This window comes from Triturus cristatus, chromosome 8 (genome assembly GCF_964204655.1).
Source record: "Triturus cristatus chromosome 8, aTriCri1.1, whole genome shotgun sequence".
In the NCBI taxonomy this organism is placed as follows: Eukaryota; Metazoa; Chordata; class Amphibia; order Caudata; family Salamandridae; genus Triturus; species Triturus cristatus.
This window is the reverse complement of record NC_140591.1, coordinates 405,544,960-405,568,849: the sequence shown is the minus strand read 5'-3', so window position 1 is coordinate 405,568,849 and position 23,890 is coordinate 405,544,960. Positions and strand designations below refer to the sequence as shown.

The following is a 23,890-nucleotide window of genomic DNA, read 5'->3' as shown; positions in this document are numbered from 1 at the left end:
TACTGGCTCCCTTGTAGCGAGGGACAAAGCCGACCCGAACCCGGACATCCCTAGGGTGGCCAGGAGCTGCTGCCTTCCGCCCGGTGCCGCCATTACGATATATCTTGGGCGCCCGCTTCACCGCACTGCTTGTTCCACCTCCCAGATTCTTATGGGACATTGCCACGCACAGGGGGGGGGGGCGGAACACCACTTCTGCAGCGTGCCCCCCTCCCTGGGCCTACTGCTATCAACACTGCTCTCCTCCGGCTCACCCTGGGAAGGCCCTAAAATTCTGCATCTGGCCAGTCCTTGCGGATTGCAGTCCCGCAACATCGCCACGGCACGCCCGCTGGGCTGGCATCGCTTCCAGCCTCTCCCCTTGGCTTCCACATGAAGTGCACACAAACGGGGCAAGGTCCTGCTTCCACGCAGAGCCTACCAGCGCAATGATTGCCACTCCTGGCCCATTGTGTGGGCGATCGCCCCCCGCCCCCCAGCCATCTGCTCTTTCAGGGGTTTTTAACCTGCTGTCATCTGGGGTCCCAACACTGGCCCCTCTACCTCAAGTTCTTCCTACAAAGTCAGCCTTTCTCCAGGCCTAACCATTACACAGCGCAGCCTAGCGTAGCTACAGCTCATACAGTTCGACCCTACAGCAGCACGGGCCGTAAAGACCCTAAGCAAAAGACCCTGCCATTTGAAAAAATTGTGGAGTAAAGACGTGATGACGACCCCACCATGCCGGAGAGTAGCCTGGGTTCGGATAGCACTGATGCTCTCTCCGCAGACATCTACACTGCTCCTGGAAATGAGGGCGGGTTTACATGCGCTTGATGAGTGCTTCGACACGCTGGATAAACGTCTGGAAGATATGGGGGCAAAAATCCAAGTGCATGATCGACGCCTGGACTTTGCAGAGGCACGCATCTCTGACATAGAGGACGGAACGGCGCAATCCCTTAAGCGGCTGGAACGTATGGAGCATATCCTTAAGGACGTGGCGATGAAAAACGAAGACCTTGAGGCACGCAGTCAGCGCAATAATGTCCACATATTGGACACCAGAGACCACTTCAACGGGCCGTCTGGACCTCTTCGTCGAGACCTTGCTGGCGGACATGTTTGGCAGGGAGTCCTTCACTCCAGGATTCGTGGTGGAATGTGCTCACCGCTCTCTGGGCCCTAGACCTAATCCGGGCCTTCCCCCACAGTCCATCATCGCCCGTATTATGAACTCCAGGGACTGTGATACAGCACTGCGCCTCGCCAGAGAGAAAGGTGACAGATTGGCAAGGCTCCAAAATAGCGCTCTATCCAGACTTCACGGTCATGGTACAGGAAGCCTGCCGCAAGCACAATGGGGTCAAGGCCACACTCAGGAACTTGGGGCATGAAATATGGCATGCTCTACTCTGCGAGTTGATGTAAAGGGCCGATCGCGCATTTTCGACACCACGACAGAGGTGCAGGAATTTTGCCGCACTTACAAACAGAACAACCACCGGTCAGGTGCAGATGGGGACAGATAATCACCCTTGGGTAGCGGCTCGAACGCAAGCATGGAACTGTTTTCCAGTGAGGGCACAGGCTGATCAGGACAACCTGCAGGCAATGAACTAATGGCATTCATAGGTTGGGATATTAATGTTCAGCTCACCAGTATGTTTCTAATTGACTGACTGGCGTGGCGTTGCCACCCCTCGTGGTGTACACCTTTGGTTTACTCTCTTGGAATTCGTATATACCTTGTTGGGGTCTACTCCATTACAGCTTAAAGTTTATTGGTATATCGGGATACGCTTTTAGTTCCGGGGTATGCCTCTCTCCCTTTTGGAAGAGGCTGGGTGGGGGAGGGTTCAGTTGATCGGTTGCACTGAAGCTCACAGGATTTTAGCTCAGACGGTTTCAGTTGGATGCAGGTATGTTCACTGTAACGGCTCTTGTTTTTGTTGTTGTATGTACATGACCTGTTTGACACACACTCCCAATGACTCAGCTGGGTAATATAGATGGTCCTTCAGGCCTGTCCCTAATGTCTTGGAACGTCAGAGACCTCAACGAAAACAGTAAAAGAAGACATGTTATTCATTACCTCCGCAGGCATAGAGTGGATATTGCTTATTTGCAGGAAACACAACTACCTAAAACTGACTCACTCTGCTTTGCTGCCAGTTGGGGAGGGCACACCGGTATTTTGCCAATTTCAGTGACTATGCCAGGGGAATGGCCATCCTCATTCACAAGCGGGTCCCCTTTAGCTTAGGCTCCGTTATCGGGGATAAGGAGGGTAGATATATTATTGTTATGGGATCTCTCATGGGTCACAGGGTGGCTCTGATGTGTGTATACGCTCCGAACACTGATTCGCCTGAATTTTTTCACTCCTTACATGCCCAGCTATTAAAACTGGACCCTTGCCTGCCCTTGGTGGGAGGTGATTTTAATCTGATCCTCAATCCCGCATTGGACAGCACAGCCTCAACCCCCTACACTAAACAGCGCTTTAGACGCGCTCTCACGGCCATCTGACCGTAACTTTCCTTACTAGATATTTGGCATCTGCACAATCCCACCTTCACCGAATACCCACATTACGCTGGCCAACACAACACTTGGACGAGAATTGACTTTTGGCCAGTTTCCCCTGCTATTGCTAACTGGTTTCAGACACTTGGGACGCTCCAGAGAACATACACGGACCGTTCTCTGGTGCAGCTCCATCTGAGGATCCCTCGTCCAGAGGGGTTCGAATGCCAATGGCGCTTTCCGAGCCGTGCACTCTACGATGATCTTTTTAAAGAAGAGCACAAAGCCATTGAAGACTACTTCACTATAAACACTGGCTCAGTGGACTCCTGGGCGGTTCTGTGGGAGGGCTTCAAGGCATACATCAGGGGCGTGTGCATAGCCAAACACTCTGGTGTGCTTAAAAGTCTCCGCACCACAATCTCCCGTATTGAGTGCAAACTCGCTGACTTGGATGACACTACATTACACTCCTTGGTCCCTCCGGCTTGATTTCCGCGAGGCCGCGAGATACTATAACTAGGCAAAAATCAGACTGCCAGGCGGTAAGGAGAGGGTGAACGTCCGGGCAGGGTTCTGGCACTCACCTCCACTTCGGAGATTTGTGAGGAATTCCTCGAATACTTCACGCCTTATAGTCCACCAAGACAGGGCGAGACCCTTTGGCACAGGAAGCTTATTTGTCGGAAAATGCCATGGTTTATTTGTAGAAAGACGTGCAAGACTTTCTCGCAGAACCAATAGCTGAAACCGAGGTTCTTGGTGCCATTGAATCTCTCCTCTGCCCCCGGGCAGGACGGCTTTACAGGGGACTTTTACAAGACATACAAAGATCTGCTGGCCCTGCAGCGGATTGAGGTTTACGCGGAGGTCCTCGAGAAACAAATACTGCCCCCCACGCTTAGGGAAGCGGTTGTGATCCTTCTCCCCAAACCCATGAAAGATCTAACGTCATGCGGATCTTACAGACCATTGTCCCTTCTGAACTTATGACTATAAAATATTAGCCAAAATCATCGCCAATTGCCTCTCCCAGTTGATGGAATTCATAATATCTCTGGCCAAATCCGGCTTTATCCCTCATCGATCCACCTCTTTCAATCTCCTGACACTCTTATTGGTCCTCCATAGAATCAATCATGCGGTTTGCTGCCGCCCCAATCTTGTTGGACACCAAGAAGGCCTTTGATTCTTTAGCATGGCCCTACTACCTGTCAGTAATGCACCGCATGGGCATGCCCATGGGCTTCATAGCCACCACCACCTTACTATACAGCCGCCCCACGGCGGAGCTCTACATCAACCGAACATTAGCCCATCCCTTTTCTCTTTCTCGTGTTACACGTCAGGGCTGCCCCTTCTCACCCTGTTTATTTTAGCCATGGACCCCCTAATCCGCTACTTTCAGGAACGGCATCTACAAAGTGGCTTGCAATTTAACGCTGGCCCCCTCCTAATTTCGCTATACGCGGAAGACACCATCTTCTACGTTAGGGATCCCCAGATTAACTTAGAGCCTCTCAGAGAAATACTGCGGTTCGGCCTCTTCTACGGCCAAGGCATTAACTGGCATCTGATCTTCCCGTTAACTCCCACTACGACCCCTCTGGGAGTGCGAATTCCCCCTTGAATGGTGCACTGATTCTGTCAAATATTTAGGCATTCATATACATCGCGACACTGCCCAGATCCCTAGCCTTAACTACGGCCAAGCAATTACCGCACTTGAATTTCAAGTTGAGAGATGGCTGCACTTTCCCTTGTCCATTGCTGGCCGGGTCGCGATTCTTAAGATGAGTGCTGCCCAAATTTCTGTATCTATTCAACAATTTCCCTATCCCCCTCACTAATGTTTTTTTCTTGCAATTGCATAAGCACCTTATCAGGCTGGTATGGGGGGGGTTAGCAAGCACGCGTCTGTTGGCATATTCTCACCTTACCATACGATAGAGGTGGGTATGGCGTACCGGATCTCCAACTATATTACTTAGTGGGCCAATGCTGCCATGCCTACGCAAGGTTCCACCCAGATGCACAGATCCACTATATTCGCCCAGAGGCAGATTTGGTCCTTCCTGAGCGGTTATCAACCGTATTACCCAAGGGAGTTCCTAGAGACCCTACTGACATACAGACAGTCTCCTCCACCAGTTGGGCCTGGGAGAAACTGAGGAGGGTCACCACTGCCCCTATACTGCACTACTCTGCCCTGCCGTTCCCAAACGCCCATTTGCTTCCAATCACTGGCGAAAGGTTGATTCAGCGCACCTTAACCAAATTTGCTATTGCTACACTAGGAGACCTCCACCCTGAGGGGCATATTTTCTCCCCGTCGGAAGATACTAGTTTTCATGCAGTCACCTTCATGGACAGCTTTGTGCTGAGATGTATCCACTCTGCGCTTCGCGCTGCGCTGCCTGGTTTCCCCCTTGAGGCCGACTCGTTCCCGCCCCTTACACTAATAATTGAAAGCCCTAGCGGGGCACATCTCATTTCTAAACTATACAAAGCCTGCGCGTCACTGAGGCCCGTTCATGACAAAGTTCGCGCGGACTGGGTGGTAGACCTCGGCCACCCCATCACGGACGATCAGTGGGCTACAGAGCGTATGCTGAAACACTACGGTAAGCCTCTGGCTTACAAGTACAACATGGCATAGTCCCGGAAGGCGTGGGGTAAAGAGATCCTCCTTCCAAAGTACCTGTACTGTACGTTACTCCTGATCCTCTCGGTATAATGTTCTTTCTATCTCTATGTCCAATTGGGATCGCGGACGCTTAAATGGGACTAGGATTTGGCTACCCATCACTAGCGGCCACGACACACAGGAAGGGGTTGGCCTGTGGGACTATGCTTTCTTTTTAATAAGTCATTCTATTGCCGATATTACCCAGCCTATGACATGTCTGTTTTGTGATGCTGATGTGACGCACTTTCAAATTGTTTTCTCCTTTGATTCTTATTGTTTTGATGCTATGCCACTGACGCTGACCATGTATTCCTGAAATGCCTTATTTCTTGCCAAAAGGATAAAGCTTAAAAAAAAAAAAAAGTCTAATTTCGTTACTTTCCTCCCTACATATTACCCTAATATTAGGCCCATGCAAAACCCTACACACAATACCACAAAGTGTCTCACGCACACTGTTATGCCCGTTACCCCACAGTCACGCCGGAAGTGTTCAACACATAAAACCCTAAATTGCTAGTTATAGGCATCTGGCATCGCAGTTATCACTATACACCCTCCACACACACAGTCACCCCAATTGTGCTGAATCCACCACAAAAACTGGCACTGTACAGTATCTACCAAAACTTCCTCTTGCAGACCACTCTGCAACGACGTGTATGCTTCCAAGCCAAACTGACAAACTGCAAAATTTGTCTTGTGATTTATCAATCAAGTTAGCCCTGCATCCTTCTCATATTTGCCTTTCAACCAGGAAAGAGATGACATGCAAGCAAAAGCATCTTAGTGCAATCATAGCAGGAAATTTGATCACTAAGCTGGTTCTACACTTTGAACGGCACCAACAAAGCCCATTGGACTGAGTGGACGCTGTTGGAGCAGGTTGACAGGAGATTAGGATGGAGCGGAGAAGGCCATTTTTAGGAAGAAGGCCAATTTGATTTTCTCTAAACAGGTGGACAATCTTGGTCTAAATGATTCAGTGGAGTGGCATCAGATTCATGATTGTATTCCACTTGGAGGGTAAGTACAACTGGGTACCCTCATAGGACTCCTTTCTACATATCATGTGCACTTCGAGTCCGGTTTATGTATAAGGGCTCGCCTACCGAAACTAACACTGGCAAGTAAGAGTTACTGATTATGTAGACTTTTTTCACATTTGTCTCCCGAAGACAATATAGAGGGGATGTATCTTTTGGTATTTATCATGCAAGGGTCAACTTTGTGGCCATAGTAAACTTATGCACCTTGTGCGAGTAAAAACGGTATTCAAAACATTTTTCATTAAACTTTTGTATTATTTTTATACTCATTATTTAAAAGATGGATTTAGTAATTGTTACATATAATTTTGAATTTTTGATGTTTATGCCCAGGCAGTACTATCCGTCCCCTTCAGTAGTCATTAAGCTCTATACTCGGACGGGCTGCTTCCCCTCTCCAAGATGTCACCTGCTCATTGCCCTGTATGAGCACTACAGCACACTAGTAATTTGGCCTGGGTGTGGCTTTATTGCCAGTGGATGCAGGGGGTTGGTGTAGAGAAAACTGTGCACCACGACTACTGGCACGGCAGGTAGGAAACCTTTGAGATGCAACTCTCTCCGAGGCGACAGCAATGATCGGCGTTCTGGTTAAAAGGTTCAGTTTATTAGGAAAACCCGTACACCATTCTTGTTGCAAAAGGACTTGGCCACCAGAGACAAAGAAATAAAGAATGCATGTGTGATGTGGTTTTGTGAAGATGCCCACGCACTCTTTATAGTAGCATAAAGCATCTGGGTGCACTTTGAGGCATCAAGTTATTCTGGCCAGAACAGGAAAGGAAAAATGCAGCAATTTCGTGATAGTGCTCGATAATGGCTTCAATATCTGACATAATAGTGGTTTCAAAAACATACCACACTAGAGACTTCACTTTCTGATTTGTTAGGTGGTTGTAATGGGCCTCTGTTCACTCTCTATGCTCTGTATGTGCCAAAATATGACCCATGTATGTTTTTTAGGTCTCGCCTGCGAACGCAGCGCGGAGCGCTGCTTTCGGCGAGATCTATTGTTGCTGACTTGCCTCGGAAGGGGGACAGGAGATGTGCAAGCGCAGGCTCTTAGCGGATTTGAATTGGTGTACGCGCTTACAGCCACGCGGCGTGCACATCTCCTGTCCCCCTTCCGACCACATGTCAGCCCACGCAGCGCGAAGCGCTGCTGTCGCCAAGGACGCTGTGCCTCGATCAGGCACCAACAATAGCCCACACGGAACCCCCCAGCCCTTCTTCACTCACCGGGCTGCTCTTCTGGGGGGGGGCTCCTCCTCGCGGCTGCAGCACTTCTCTTGCGGGGCTTCCCTGCACTCCCGGGAGCCCCATGCTGCCGTGGGCAGCCTCGTCCGCCGCAGTCTTCACCCGGGCCCCCTCCTGGGACCCGGGGCTTCGCTCCACTCCGGTCGCCACCGCGGGGCTCTCCCTTCAGCATGGGAGCCCCGCGTTAGCATGGTACGCCGTCTCTCTTCCTGCCGGAGCAGGCCCCGCCCACGTCCCGGGCAAGGGCGCCTGACTTCCGGCTTGTTTGTTATTATTGTTGTGGTTAATCCGCTTCGGGAGCAGCTGTCAGGAGGAGGAAGAGAGCTCGGTCTCCCACTCTGAGGTGCTTTATTTAATCTTTTCCAGTCAGGCTCCTTTATTGCTTCTCACGTTGTAGTTTTGCTGCCTGGCTCAGAACTCTGACGGTGTGGCCACTGTTTGGATGCATGCTTGTACTTTACATACAGTTTGCCTTCTGCAGTCGCCTTATCCGAAGATGCTTTGTTTTCATGTAGGTCACGCCTCATTTTTATTCACTATTTAGGCCAATACATACGCACTTGGTGTATCAGATCTCTCTGATCAAAATGTAGGTGATTGCGGCATTAGGAAAGCTCCTTTAAATGTCCATGCCCTGTCACTTGGTTAAACTTGGATTAATGCATTTGATGACTGTCTCCATGAATCTAGAACCATATCTTTTTCATTTATACCGATTTTGCTTTTAGTCGTTATGTAGCAGTGTGCTGTAAACAATACACGTTGGTGTTATCTAAATTAAATGTTTGATTAATTTAACGTACACTACACCGTTTATCGACCGCCGCATTGAAGACTCGATTTGGCCTTGCTTTGTTTGACTGCTGCACGCAATGCAATAGGTCTCGCATTTACGCGAGTTTAAGCTATTGCCGTCATAAATAACAATGTCTTGTATTTATGTTTTCAAAACCAATACCAAAATAAAAGGCATAGCCATTTACAATGCCAATAGCTCAAACTTGCGTAACTGCGAGACCTATTGCATTGCAAATGCTTGTCTTTTTTAGGTGGTTACACTTTGCCCACAGCATACTGATTGTTCACTGGGAGGCAATCGCCCAGTGGGTTCTTGGTAAATATACCATCTATAAGAGTATATACAAGCTCTATGTCTAAGAACGTTGCAAGTTTATATTGGGGATTTTCCTTGATCTTACGGTGGACTGGTTTTGTTTTTACTATTTTAGGTATGGAGATTTCATAAGTGAACACTGGGTCCTCTTGCCCTGATGAACGCGCCACAAACTATAGTGGCATTGAAACATGTTGGCCTTTCTTAAAATAATGATCTGCGCCTGTTATTGAGTTATTAATCATGTGTCCATGGTTCATACAAATGAAGGATGAAGGTACCCCTTGTGGAACTTCGATTTTCGATCACGATCGAATCGACCCGCCATTTTGTGACCCGCCGCCATTTTGTATTGCCACCACTCAGGCAGCACAGCGAACGAAGTCTATTCTGCCTTTCCCGTAGCTTGGTGTTAAAATACATCCTCAGCCTTGTTTGCGAGGCTGGTGTTTGGACTAGCCGAGTACACTAATCCGGGTCTGGCTTTCCTAATCCCCGTTTCAACCATCTGTAGGCCCACACCATTCTTTCCTGATCATATCTTATCGACTGGCCTTCACTGTCTCCTGCTAGCATTCTCTTGTGTCATGCCCGTCCTCCAATACATACAAACGTATCTAACCACCTTCAAGTCAGTTGTATTCTGTTAATGAATCAGTTCGGGGGTGGGATGACAAACATAGTTGGAGGAGAGGACTCTTCGAGTCATCTGATCTTTTTGTTTTCGAACCTTTCTTACTGGTTCTGCTTTGTTTTCCACTTACCCTATTGGCTCTTTTCTTCTTTGCTTGGGGCGTGTGTTCTGTTAATAATTCTGTATTGTATAGTATTTAATCTGATGCGCCACAAAGTGAAGTGGCAGTCTCCTGAGAACCTACTTTGTGTACTTCTAGGATAACTGTACTAGCTGCAGCTAAATAAATCCAATCTTCTAACGCCGACAGAGTGTTCCGTGTCTCTGTGTAACGAAGCAGGTGAACCCAGAAGACGGAGGGCGTACCCTGCGCCGCCAGGTCCAAAAGGTTCTGGTTCTTCACCCTGTGATCGCATGTTAGTGGTGGTGTCAGACCTAGTCTTTTAGACGATTGCTTATTCCAGAACAGAGGGCCTGAAACAGTAGTGTGGAAGGGATAGCGTTCGAAACTCATACCAAATCTTTTTTTGCCACATGGCTGTGATGTGGCAAGCATCCTTGCATACACCGGAATATGCCAAGGAAGAGAAGCCCCACCTTTTGGAACTGCTAACCAACTGGCACATATGATTGCTTATGCAAGGTGTTTCCTACTTTTTTGGATCAATACACACCACTACTTTTGTGGATAGGACCCACCACCACTTTATTGGTATTACTACAGTGACTCTCTTTAAGAACTTTGATGTATACAGGATTTTGCCCCTATGGTAAATGGATTTCACAGGGTTAATTGAAGATGGACTACATGGAGTGCAGGAGTCTGGAGTTCATTATTGTGGATTTTGCGATGAGTGGAGGGCAACATCCTTTTACTTCTCGACGAAATCCCTTCTTGTGATAATGGCTTTAGAGATTTGCGAAAAGCACATACTAGCACAGAAATTCTGGGAGGAAGACACTTCTGGGTGGTTCATGATCAGATTTTCACTTTAAATAGGAAAGAGCACAATTATGCACTGCTAAAATAACGAAAGTATTGAGAGCTGGTTAAATGCTCCCTGCTTGATCGCTCAGAGAGAAGGACAGTAGCTAAAGAGTAGGCTGCCTTAGAATGCAGAACTGCCTGGTGGTCCAAGATGACCATGCAAAAGCCAAACGATGTAAGAGATGTTTTGAACAACTGTATGCAAGATAATCAACTGACTGGGAGACATCCAATCTCACACAGATGAATCCCATTTGTTGAAGAGCTCATTGGCCATGGGTGAGGCCCTTAATTCCCCAAAGCATTTGAAGATCCATTCAGGTCAACAAACGAGGCAAATAGCAATAAGACAAAGGACATATTGACTGTCTTTTAAAAGAATTGCTCCAAAAATGGCGATTGTCTTTAACTTCTTTTTGCAAGACCTGTCAATCACCTGATCTATGTTCAAGGCCCTTTATAAGATGGGCCAAAAGCCAAGAAAAGACCAGGAGGAGATCAGATCTTATTGCCTAGTATCCCTCCTCAATCAAGGAGTAAACCTCTTTATAAGTGCCCTAGACTACAGACATGAGGACTTTCTTCCATTGATCATTCACTTAAACTGATTTTTTTTAAAGCCAGGCAAAGCAGCGACCACACCAAGAAGGAACAGTGCATTGTTGACAATGTTAGGCGACCATCCCTCTGAGCTGTACTGGTCATCCTTGATACTGACAAAGCATTAACTGCAGCATAACAGGAGGAAAACTTGACTTAGAAATGAACTTCCCTGTACACTTGTTTGGTACTCTGTACACTTAAACTTTCATGTTTACCATTGTAGTTTTATTTCCCAAGCAGAAATAATTGCTTATTTCCTATTAACCTGGTCACATTATTTAAGTCCCAGAATCTTTGCCCAGAGTAAGTGTCAACTTCACCCTTACAAATAGCTTCAGATTTTAAGTAAAATAAGTATATTTTACATGAGTTGAGGATTAACTTGAGTATATTTAATTAACTCTGATTTCTTTAGTAGGATACAAATGCTCAACACCTTTATCAATAGAATTCCAGCAACTGACAAAGGCAAACAAAAACGTTTTTAAACAGTAAAGAAAAATCTGTGTTTTTAAAAAAAAAAAAGAAATCATTTACTAAAAAGAAAATCAATTAAAAGAAACACGCTGAAGAACTTGGCATACTGACAGCAAAATAAGTGTGCTGCTTTGATGATCCATGCTCAAGCCAACTCATACTCACCTCCGGTAACATCACACATAGGGGTAATAGCAGAGTCATCTAAAGGCACCCCTACCAGTTGCTCTTGTTCTGCAGCTGTTGTACCAGGCAAACGCAGAACTAATGCGAAAAGTCTCTGATCCCAACGAAAAGGTTCCTTGGTTAATTCACTTCCAGGCAACGGAGAGTTGAGTGGTAAATGGAGCTGAAAGACATTAGGAGGAGATGAAGCACAAATACACACATACTGATATATATATATATATATATATATATATATATACACATACATATAAAGTGTTAAATATCAACAATATTTGTACCCATTTGAAAAAGAGCAACAGTTTAAAAACTGCAACAGAATTACGTAAAGCTCTCTTCATGCACTATGGCAGACACTAGCATATATGGTACCAACACTACCTAGTATTTGGCCAACAAGCACTTACCTTTGCATACTTTACTCTCGGAGATTGATAGAATTCAATTAAACCAATATCTATGTATAGGATTCCCTTTATACGGCAGAAGAGTAGGCATATTACACATCTACGCTGATAGATTTGTTCATGACATAGTCAAGACCGGTCTTTGCACTTGTTTTCTGCATTTAAGGTTGTAACAGAGCACATGGGGTCTATTACTATGTCGGGCGGATCGCCGCGGCCCGCATGGCGGTGGCGGTCCGCCCGACAGAATCCCCCGCCCGCCTCCCATTTACCCCCCCTGCCATATCATGATGGCAGGGGTACCGCAGCGGACGGGAAGACCGTACGCCGCTTTTCCACCCAGTCAACCGGGCGGAAAAGGGTTGAATATGATGGCGATGTCTGCTAGACACGGCCATCCATATTACAATGGCTGCGGGAACCAGCCCACGGAAAGGCCCGTCGAGAGTCCCCAGGATGTTGGGGTGGGTGAGGGGGGCACATGGGTGGTACCTATGGTACCCCCATGCATTTGCATGCACGCCGTGGCAGGCACCGCGTGGTGCCTGCCACGTTGTGCATGCAAATGCACAGATGCCTTTTTTGCATTGCGGCGGGTGCAACTGACAGCACTGCCCGCCGCAATGCAAAAAATGCGGGATGCACTGGCCAGTGTGGCGGGCGCATCCTAATTGTACATGCGGGACCGACGCATACATAGCGGGCGGTCCCATCTCCCGGTGCGATGGCGGGCAATCATAATAGACCCCATAGTGTATGAGGCAGTGGCTGAGCAAAACTAAGAGTATGAGAAACCCCATGAAAGGAATATGCTACTTACCAGTATGCATCTGTTCTTGGCATGTAGAGCTGCAGAGCCACACACTAAGGATAAGATCGCCATCTGGTGTTGGGCTCGGATGATTGCAGGTTGTTGTTGTCTTCGGAAGAAGTCTTTGGTCACAAGATAGGTGACTCCTCCTCTGGACAACAGTGCGCATGGGCATCCACTCCATTCTTAGATTGTTTTTCGCCATGATGGGAAATGATGGAGTGTATAAGAAGTAGAGAGAAAGGATGTCCATGTGTAGTGTCTAATTAAGACGATGCTGGAACAGATACAGGTCCCGGGGAGGCGGGTGGGCGTGTGTGGCTCTGCAGCTCTACATGCCAAGAACAGATGCATACTGGTAAGTAGCATATTCCGTTCGAGGCATATGAGCTGCAGATCACACACTAAGGATAGACTATACAGCAGTGTCTCCCCTAGCGGTGGTCACCTGTATCCGTTGCAGCAGTTTGGAATAGAGTTTTTAGGACAGTTTGGCCTACTGAAGCTTGTTGCTTGGAATGCACATCCACACAGTAGTGCTTAGTGAAGGTGTGTGTAGTAGACCATGTGGCTGCTTTGCAAATGTCTTCTAAGGGAATGTTCCCTAAGAATGCCATAGAAGCCCCTATTTTACGCGTGGAATGCGCCCTAGGGGGAACTGTAAGAGTACGTTTAGCCTTTTGGTAACATATTTGGATACATTTAACTATCCACCTGGCTATACCCGATTTGGAAATGGGGTTGCCCTTATGTGGTGGTGCGAAAGCAACAAACAGTTGGCTGGTCTTTCGAAAAGGTTTGGTTCTGTCGATGTAATAAAGCAAGGCTCTTTTAACATCTAAGGTATGAAGTGCCCTCTCGGCTACTGAGTTTGGATTAGGGAAGAAGACTGGCAGTTCGACTGACTGGTTTAGATGAAAAAGGGAAATGACTTTAGGGAGGAATTTTGGGTTTGTCCTAAGAACTACTTTGTTACGATGTAGTCGTAGGAAGGGTTCTTCAAGAGTTAAGGCTTGTATTTCACTTACTCTTCGCAGGGCTGTGATTGCGCGAAGGAAAGCTACTTTCCATGTTAGGAACTGCAGTTCGCATTTGTGCATTGGTTCAAATGGGGGACCCATGAGCCTTGTTAGAACAATATTAAGGTTCCACACTGGTGAAGGTGGTAATCTTGGAGGAATAATTCTTTTGAGACCTTCCATAAATGCTTTAATGGCCGGTACCTTAAAGAGGGACAGGTGTTGCCTATTTTGCAAGTAGGCTGCTAATGCCGCTAGATGTAGGCGTATGGAGGAATAAGCTAAATTGCATCTTTGCAAGTGTAGCAAGTAGCAAATTATGTTTTGGATGGACGCATCCAGTGGACGTATGTCATTGTTAGTGCAGTAAATGGCAAATCTTTTCCATTTTGCTGCATAACACGCCCTAGTAGTAGGTCTTCTGGCTTCCTTTATAATATTCATACAGTCTGGAGGGAGGTTGAGGTATCCGAACTCTAAGACTTCAGGAGCCAGATTGCCAAGTTCAGAGTTTGAGGATCTGGGTGTCTGATTTCTCCATGGTTCTGGGTTAATAGAGCCGGGGAGAGACGCAGTTCTTGATGTGGAACTAGAGATAGTTCCAAAAGTGAGGTGAACCAGGGTTGGCGTGCCCAAGTGGGAGCTACTAGGATGAGCGTTAGCGACTGTTTCAGTTTGCGTACTACAAATGGAATGAGTGGGAGAGGCGGAAAAGCGTACGCAAATCTGCCTGACCAGGTCATCCATATTGCATTGCCCTGTGACTGCGGGTGTGGTAACCTGGCGGCGAAAGTTGGGCATTTTGCGTTTTCTTGTGTGGCGAACAGGTCTATGTCTGGTTGTACTCACTTTTGAAAGAATGGGAGTAGGACTTTGGGGTGTAATTCCCATTCGTGTATTTGCTGTGTGTGGCAACTTAGGAGGTCGGCCACCTGGTTCTGAACCCTGGGAGGTGTTCTGCTAGCAGGTAGATGTTTTGGGGAATTGCCCATCTCCAAATGTTCTGTGCGAGTTGGGACAGTTGTAGAGAATGTGTCCCCCCCCTGCTTCTGTATGTAATACATTGTGGTCATGTTGTCCGTGCGGATGAGGACAGTTTTGTTTTTTAGGTGCACTTGGAAGGACTTCAGTGCTAGGAATACCGCTAGAAGTTCTAGGTGATTGATGTGGAGCGGTTGCTGTTGAGTAGTCCACCTGCCCCGAGTGGTGTGTTGAAGGAGGTGGGCTCCCCACCCTGTGAGAGATGCGTCGGTGGTCAGCACAACTTGTGGAAGAGGCTCTAAGAACGGCCGCCCTTTGGACAGGTTGATGGTGTTCCACCACTTCAGTGAACGAAGTGAGCGGCTGTCCACCAACACCAGATCGGTAAGTTGTCCGTGGGCCTGGTTCCACTGTTGTGCTAGACATTCCTGTAGGGGACGCATTTGAAGGCGTGCATGGGGTACTATAAGATGCATGATGCCATCATGCCTAAGAGTTGCATAAACACTCATGCTGGAAGAGTGTTGTGTTGAAATTTTTTGATGAGATTTTGTATGTTGGCTATCCTGGCTGTGCTGGGGTAAGCTATGGCTTTGGATGCATCTATGGTGGCTCCCAGGTATTGGTGTACGTGGGAGGGTTGTAGTTGAGATTTGGGAGAGTTGATTGTAAATCCGAGCTCGTGTAGGGTTTGAATAGTGCGGTGAGTGTGGAGAACGCACTTGTCGAGAGTATTGGCTTTTATGAGCCAATCGTCTAGATAGGGGAAGACATTAATTTGTTGTCTCCTGAGATGCGCCGCCACTACTGCTAAGCATTTGGTGAATACCCTGGGTGCGGTTGTTACTCCGAATGGGAGAACTGTAAACTGATAGTGCTGACCGTCTACCACGAATCGTAGATACTTCCTGTGTGCAGGATGCATGGGGATGTGAAAATATGCGTCCTTGAGGTCCAAAGTTTTATACAGAAAAACAATGGTATACAGGAATTAATACACAAATTATTTTTGAAAAGAGCACATTTTAATTACCCTCTCTCTAGTTAATCAATCTAACAGAAATATATCAAAACATTTTTAGCCATCTACATAAAACGTGACGTCTAATCAGGCGAGAAATAACAAAACATCCATACAAAATAATGTGCTGAATTACAAAAATTGGAACATAACACGCAACACCTTGTACACATACGTTAACCCCACAAGTACATTCCACTAGTGTCCTCCCACTTATTTAGGGCGAACCACTCGGAGGTAGTCTAGGCAGTATACTGGAAATCTATCCATCAATGTAGACCCTCTCAGAATACGGTCGCGTTGTATACAATCAAAACTTCAAATTTAAGAAGACTCCTTCAAGAAAATGAGGTCCAAAGTGGCAAGGAAGTCGCCCTGTTGAAGTAATGGAAGGACCTGTTGGAGAGTGATCATGTGGAAGTGGTCTGATTGTATATACTGGTTTAGTAGTCTGAGGTCCAGTATGGGTCTTAAGGTTTTGTCCTTTTTGGGAATGAGGAAGTATAGAGAATATACTCCTGTGCCCTGATGTTGGAGAGGAACTGGTTCTATTGTGTGTTTCTGAAGCAAAGACTGAATTTCCTGTTTGAGGAGCGCGAGGTGGTGAGATGACATGGGACGGTGTTTGGGTGGTATGTTTGGGGGGGGGGGCGGGGGGGGTGTATGAGTTCGAGGCAGTAGCCAGACTGGATAATTTGTCTTACCCACCTGTCTGTTGTGATGGAATTCCAGACAGGTAGGCACTGTTGAAGTCTTCCCCCGACCGGAGTGGAATGGTCTGGGGGGAGTGGTGGTAAGTCACTGTTTAGTGGCTGTAGAGGTGCGGGTGTTGTTGTTGCCCCGCCCTCTGGTATTATTTCCCCTGTAACCTCCTCTAAAGTATCCTCTGTTAGGGGATGTTTAACCTGATGTTTTGAAGGTGGAAGAGGTGTCTGTTCCCACAATTTTGGAGGCCCCTCTATAAAAGGAGCGACGAAAGGAGCCTCTGGCTTGAGGAGACTGTAATGCTCCCATAGATTTGGCAGTCTCATTATCTTTCTTCATTTTTTCTAAAGCAGTGTCTACTGCGGGTCCGAATAGTTGCTCCTGATTAAAGGGTTGAGCAAGAATGATGGTTTGTACTTCGGGCTTAAAGCCGGAAATGCGGAGCCATGCGTGTCGTCTAAGTAGCACGCTTGTGTTGACTGTCCTAGAGGCGGTGTCCGCTGCGTCTAATGCGCATTTGATGGAGGCATTTGATATTAGTTTGCCCTCTTGGATAAGGTCATTGGCCTGTGATTTGTATTGATCAGGCAAGTGTTGCAAGAGGTCTTCCAGTTGATCGTAATGAGCCCTATCATAGCGAGCCAATAGAGCTTGTGTATTGGCAATACGCCAGTGGTTAGCAGCTTGTGCGGCAACTCTTTTGCCGGAAGCCTCTAAGAGTTTAGACTCTTTGTATGGGGCGGAGTTTGCCCGCTTTCTGGCATTTGACACGACTAAAGAGTCTAAGGGGAGTTGCGCTTTGATGTACGCAGAATCCTGTGGTGTCGGTCTGTATTTTTTTTTCTATCCGGGGGTTAAGAACCCTGGCCCTAACAGGGTCTTTAAAAACCTCAGTGGCGTGCTTTATCACTCCTTTAATCATGGGCAGAATGTGAACGCTTTTTTGCGACTGCTCAAAGGTGTCGAGGAGAAAATCTTCCTCAGGTGTGTGTGTGCATGGTGACGCCATGGAACAGTGCCGCCCTGTTTATAAGCTGACCAAACCCCAAATGGTCATCAGGCGGGGAGGGTTTTGAGGGGTATGGAGTGGGATCAGGCATGTCAGGCATAGGGTAAGACCAGTCGTCTATGGGTGCCGTGTCCGGGAGTGTAAAGTGATCATTAGGATCAGTGGGATCATCAAGGAAATCTGGGTCTCCCCCTACCCCTAAATCATCATCATCATCCTGTGGAGATGGTGTGGGAGAAGAAGATGGTAAAGGAGAAGGCGGTGGGGGGGATGGGATAGGAGGTAAGACAGGAGAGGAAGGACGTATGGGTGAGGTGGCACAGTCCTTCTTTGGGGGAGCTGGGGGAGGTGGTGTGTCCAGCTTCCTTTTCTTATATGGCACTGCTGTGACATGTCCTGTTTTAGGATTGATGTAAATACGTTTTTGCGTTGGATCTGGCCAAAAAAGTTCCTCAGTGTCCGAAGGTGGCCTTGGCGCCGACTTTTTGGGTTCCGATCTGGGCTTTGTGAGATCGGCAGGTTCTTTGTGGACTTTTCTTGGCACCGCGGATGTTTTAGGTGCCGAAGAACTTTTCGGGTCCGATGGAGTTTTCAGTGCCGAAGGACCTTTCGGCGCCGACGAACCTTTCGGTGCCGGTGGGAACCTCGGTGCCGAAGAACGTTTCGGTGCCGGTGGAGACGTCGGTGCCGAGTGACGTTTCGGTGCCGATGAACATTTCGTCCTCGGAGCCTGCTTCGGTGCTGAAGGTATTGTAGGCACAATAATGAGGTTTGCTCGAGCCCGAGCCACCTGCAGGCTTCGATGTCTTCGGAGCCGGGCCCGGGGGCGGGGCTTCTGAAGGCGATTTTGGATCGCGACTGGGCCCAGCTGGCAGTCTTGACCAATGTCTTTTTTGGTGGGGTTGGGGTAGGGGAGCTGGTACTCACGGACTGCCCCGGATCAGAATTGTCGGCCTCGGACACGATCTGGAGGTCTTCGGAATCGTCGTCTGGGACATCCTGTGCAAAGATGTCTTCTGGTTCCGGTACCGGTTTTGCCATGATATGGCGTCGAGCTCTTCAGTCTCGTATCGTGTTCTTCTAACGGAATGCGGCGCAGGCTGGACAGCTCAATTCGTTGTGGTCTGGTGAGAGGCACAAATTACAGACCTCGTGGTGATCACTGTGGGGGAACTTTGCTCCGCATTGGGGGCTATTTTTAAAGGGTGTCCTTTCCATCAGCCGCGTCCAGAGCCGGTCCGATGGTATTTCGACGTCGAATTCTAAATTTTGAGAGTTGTGATTGCTATGAAGTTTTCTGCTGGAGCGGAAAAACAGGTCATCCGAACCCAATGGCGGAAAAAACCAATCTGAGGATGGAGTGGATGCCCATGCGCACTGTTGTCCAGAGGAGGAGTCACCTATCTCGTGACCAAAGACTTCTTCCGAAGACAACAACCTGCAATCATCCGAGCCCAACACCAGATGGCGATCTTATCCTTAGTGTGTGATCTGCAGCTCATATGCCTCGAACATACCTTTTCCTCCTTTCTAATCTTCCCAACTTAGCCTCCACCCAACTTTAAATGCTTGGACGGAGGCAAGGAATGCGTTACATACATGTTACTGCGGTTATCCAGTATTGGTATCTTTCATAGATTCACATGCCTGAATCATTCCCCGTCGTCGGGATGGGAGTCCCCGGTACATAAATAAAGTTAAGTCTCACTAGACAGAGTAATAGGCCAAGGGCCTCACCTTAGTAACATATCCACGTCCTTTTGTAAAAAAGGACCAAACTTTGGAGAGGAGCCAATCAGCTATCACCACCCTCTAGAACCTTCCTGGAAGGAGCTCTAGTCCCTCAGATTTTCGTAAGCACAGTGCTAAGTAGTTGTATCACAGAGACCCAAGACAGTCCTTCCAGGGGAGGTGGGTGGGTTGCATGTGAATCTATGAAAGATACCAATACTGGATAACAGCAGTTACAGGTAACGCACGCATTCCTTATCCAGTATTAGTGCATCTTTCATAGATTCACATGCCTGAATCAGAGTAGTAAGCAATGATCAGCACATTTCGAAAGGTACAGTATACATGAATTAACCAGATAACATATCAACGTGAAAATAGAAAGTACCAAAAAGCAATGAAATAGCATAGGAATAAAACACAATAGAGAAATGTGCGTATAGAAGAAAGGATGGTGGGATGAAAGGAAGGGCTCACCTCCAGTGAAATAGATGACGGAGCACCGCTTGACCCACTGCAGCGTCTTTCATGAGTTCCGTATCCAGGCAGTAATGCTTGGTAAATGTATGCGGCGTCTTCCATGTCGCCGCTCTGCAAATGTCCGCAATGGGCACACCTGCAAAAGGTGCCATTGAAGTAGAGATTGCCCTCGTGGAATGGGCTCAAACTGTTGAGAGCAGGGGCTGCCCCGCTTGCTGATGACAAAGTAATAGCTGCGGAGATCCAGCGAGAGATACTTTGTTTAGTGAGTGGGAGACCTTTCCTACGTCAACTGTAAGCCACAAAGAGTTGGTTGGATTTGCGGAATGTCTGTCTTGTCAATGTAGAATTTCAGGCAGCATTAAAGATCCAAAGAATGCAGAGTCTTTTCTGCCACTGTTTGAGGAATTGGAAAGAAGGATCACAACACAATAGGCTCATTGAGATGGAAGTTTGACGGAACCTTAGGGATAAACTTCGGATTTGTGCGTAGTATAACCCTATCATGTTTGAATTGAAGGAAAGGGTCTTGAATTAAGAAAGCAGGAGGTTCACTTACTAGCCTTGCCGAGGTAAGGGCAAGAAGGAGCGCTGTTTTCCAGGAGAGATACTTAAGGTCAGCTCTGTGTATTGGCTCAAAAGGGTGTTTCATAAGCTGAGCCAGAACCGTGTTGAGTTGCCATGAAGGAAGGAAAGTCTTTACCGAAGGGAATGTTCTAAACAGGCCTTTAAGGAATTGCTTAATTAACCGATGAGACCACAGAGAAGGGCCTGCAAAGGATCTCCTGAAACGGGATATTGCTGCCAGATGGACTTTAATGGAGGCATGAGCGAGACCAGATTTCGCCAGATAAAGCTAAGGCAGTATTTGCTCTGGAAAGTATGAAAAAAGGTGTATTTTGTTTGACTTGCACCAGATACAGAACTTCTTCCATTTTAAGGTATATGTTTTGTTCGTACTGTCTGCTCGAGCCCGAGCCAGAACTGCTCTACAGTCCGGAGATATGTCTAGACCCTGGAACTCTCTGAACTCAGGAGCCAAGCTGATAATCTGAGAGATGCTGGATCCAAATGCTGGACTTGTTGGTTGTTCATAGTGATAAGAGAGGGAAACGGTTTCAACTGGATCAGCGGTTCCAGGGAGAGAAGGTGAAGCTCCGTGAACTAGTGTTGGCGTGGCCAAGCTGGAGCTATCAGGATGAGCGTGCATGGTTCTGCTTTCAATTTCCTGAGAACCCTGGGAATCAGGGGAATTGGTGGAAAAGCGTATGCAAAGACGTTGCACCATGCGATCGAAAGCACATTCCCTAGAGATCCCTTCTGGGGATGCCAGCTTGCGAAGTGTGGCATTTGGCGTTCTGCTTGGTAGAGAAGAGGTCCAGAAGAGGGGTGCCCCATTGAGAGAATATGCGGTTGAGAGTCCGCTGGTTCAACTCCCATTCGTGACATGCTGCCTGTTGTCTGCTCAAAGAGTCGGCCAGAACGTTGTGTGTTCCTGGAACATACTCTGCTCGAAGAGAAATATTGTGAAGGAGCAACCAGTTGCAGATTCTTTGCGACTCGTGAGAGAGTGCTAGAGAACGAGTCCCTCCCTGCTTGTTTAAATAGTACATTGTCATGGTATTGTCGGTCCGTACAAGCACTAGAGAATTCCTGATTCGTGGTAGGAATGCCAGAAGAGCGAGATAAACCGCTCGTAGCTCAAGGAGATTTATGTGGAGTTTCCTTTCGGAAAGGGACCATTTCCCACTGATCTGGAGTTCTTGGAGGAAAGCTCCCCAACATTCCAGGGACGCATCCGTTGTGATGGTATGTGGAGAAGCAGGAAGCAAGAAAGGCAAGCCTTGAGAAAGGTTCTGAGGGCAAATCCACCACCGTAGAGCCTTTATCATCTGAGGGGTCACCTGGATGACCTCGTCGAATGACCCCGTACATTGGACCCATTGAGCTGAAAGTGCTTCTTTAAGAGGGCGCATGTGAAGGCGACAGTGTGGAACTAGTAGAATGCAGGAAGACATCATCCCGAGCAGGGATTTGAAAAGAAGCACAGTAAGAATTTTTGGATCGTATGCGAAGCGCCAAGGAAAGAAGCTTGTCTTTTCGCTCTTGTGAGGGAAACGCTTTCTTCTGGAGCGTGTCGAGAATAGCACCCAGGAAAGTTATACGCTAGGAAGGCTGAAGGACGGACTTTTCCTGATTGGGGCTTACTCTCAAACAATCGAAAAGCCTTAGACAGGCGTCGGAAGACCTGGACGTGCCTTCTAGAGAGGGTGCTTTGACGAGCCAGTCGTCCAGATATGGAAAGACCTGATGGTGTTGTTGGAGATATGCGGCCACCGGAGAAAGGCATTTTGTAAAAATGTGCGGCGCAAATGAGTCCGAACGGCAGGACACGAAATTGGTAATGCCTGCCCGCTACTGCAAATCTCAGAAATTTTTTGTGGTTGCGGTGGATCGGGATGTGAAAATAGGCATCCTGAAGGTCTAAAGACACCATGTAGTCGTCCGCATTGAGGAGCTGTAGTACTTCCTGGACAAAACGACAGCTTTTTCAGGAATTTGTTGAGATTTCTCTAATCTAATATCGGTCTCCATTTCTTCTCCTTTTTGCGTGTTAGGAAAAAAACTGGAGTAAAATCCCTTCCCCCTTTGACGTAGAGGAACTCTTTCTATAACTTCCTTCTGGAGCATAAGTGAAAGTTCCAGGAGCAGAGCACATAAATATTTGTGAAGCATAGGTCAGGGAGAGGTTTGGGGAGGAATTTGAAAGAATTCTAGTGAATGTCTGAATTGAACTAGTTGCAGGACCCAACGGTCCGTTGTTATTTGCGTCCAATTTTTTAGAAAGTGGGAAATCCTTCCTCCAACCGTGGAGGGCAGAGAGGAGTTGGAGACGGGCAGTAGTGGGAAGTCGTTGCCACCGAGCACCGTCTTTCAGTCGACCTCCTTTGCCACGAAAGGAAGACTTAGTGTAGGTGGATTGCTGTTGACGTTGCTGGTATTGTGGCCGATATTGCTGAGTGGAAGAAAAGGAAGATCGGTGTTGGTAATCACCTCTGGCAGATGTTTGACCTCTTCCCCTTGAGCCCCGAAAAGATGGGTTCTTGAATTGGAGGGTAACCAAAGCCCTAGCCGTGTCGGTATCCTTTTTTTATACTTTTTAGAGCTTCATCGATGTGTGTGCCAAAAAGAAGCTGACTATCGTAGGGCATGTCCAAAACCTTTGTTTGTACCTCCGGTCGCCGTAGTACAGCTGCGCCAGCCAGTTGGCGAAATCCAGTAGAGGCGATATCCATCGCACAGTCTATGATCTCTGATGCAGACCGTTCACCCTCCAGCAAGATCTTTTTTGCTTCTTCCTTCAAGTCATCTGGCAAGGCCGCCAGATATAGAGCAATATCTGCCCACATCTGCCTGTTATAGCATCCTAACAGTGCCAAGAAATTGGATGCACGCACCGATAATGCGGACATGGACGAGAAACGCTTGCCGATATTATCAAGCCGTCTACCCTCTTTGTCCGGAGGGGGGGTCAGCAGAGCGGAAGGATTTTTTGATTTCCGGTGAGCAGCTTGCGCGATTACTGAGTCTGGTTTAGAATGGCCGGTTAGGCAAGCTGGAGCAGTATCTGGAGCCCTGTATTTTTTATCCAGACGAGGTAATACTGGAGGCACCGAGGAAGGGTTCTGCATTATCTTAACACCCTGATCCCATATGTAATCTATAATAGGGATAGATCTGACAGAATTTTTAAAAGGCTCTTTAAAATCATAGAGGAAGCAATCCTGCTGGTGTGAAGGCATAGGTATTTGAAAACGCTGTGCCGCTCTTTCCACTATGTTGTGAAATCCCCCAATCTCCTCAGGAGGTGAGTCAGCTGGAGCGGGCACGGGGGAAGCTGGACAGGGGAGTACATAATCGTCCCACTCATCACAAGTAGATTGGGAATCTTGAAGTTCCCCTTCATGTTGATCCTCCTCCTCCTCATAATCAGTAGAAAGCGGAGGTGGTGATGTGACAGGCTCAGACTGCAAACTTAACGGTGGAGGCCGCGGTCTTGGCGGTGGAGACACAACTGGATGCGGAGATGTTGCAGAAGTGGGAAATCTCTGCTTATAGTCCGAGATGAGCAATTGCAGATCAGAAACTAGAGAGGCAGGTAAACAAACCATGGGAGGTGGAGGCGGATGGTATTCTTTAGGAGAAACTGCCTGATCTTCC

General features: G+C 47.6%; 1 protein-coding gene across 1 annotated transcript in view; it reads right to left on the bottom strand.

Moving 5' to 3' along the window:
- The window catches only part of INTS6 (integrator complex subunit 6), a 487,951-nt gene that overhangs the window by 379,620 nt on the left and 84,441 nt on the right, over window positions 1-23,890 (bottom strand). The window contains exon 5 of the mRNA XM_085621797.1: window positions 11,485-11,668. Within this exon, the coding sequence (XP_085477923.1) occupies window positions 11,485-11,668 (184 nt within the window). The remainder of the gene's footprint in view (window positions 1-11,484; window positions 11,669-23,890) is intronic.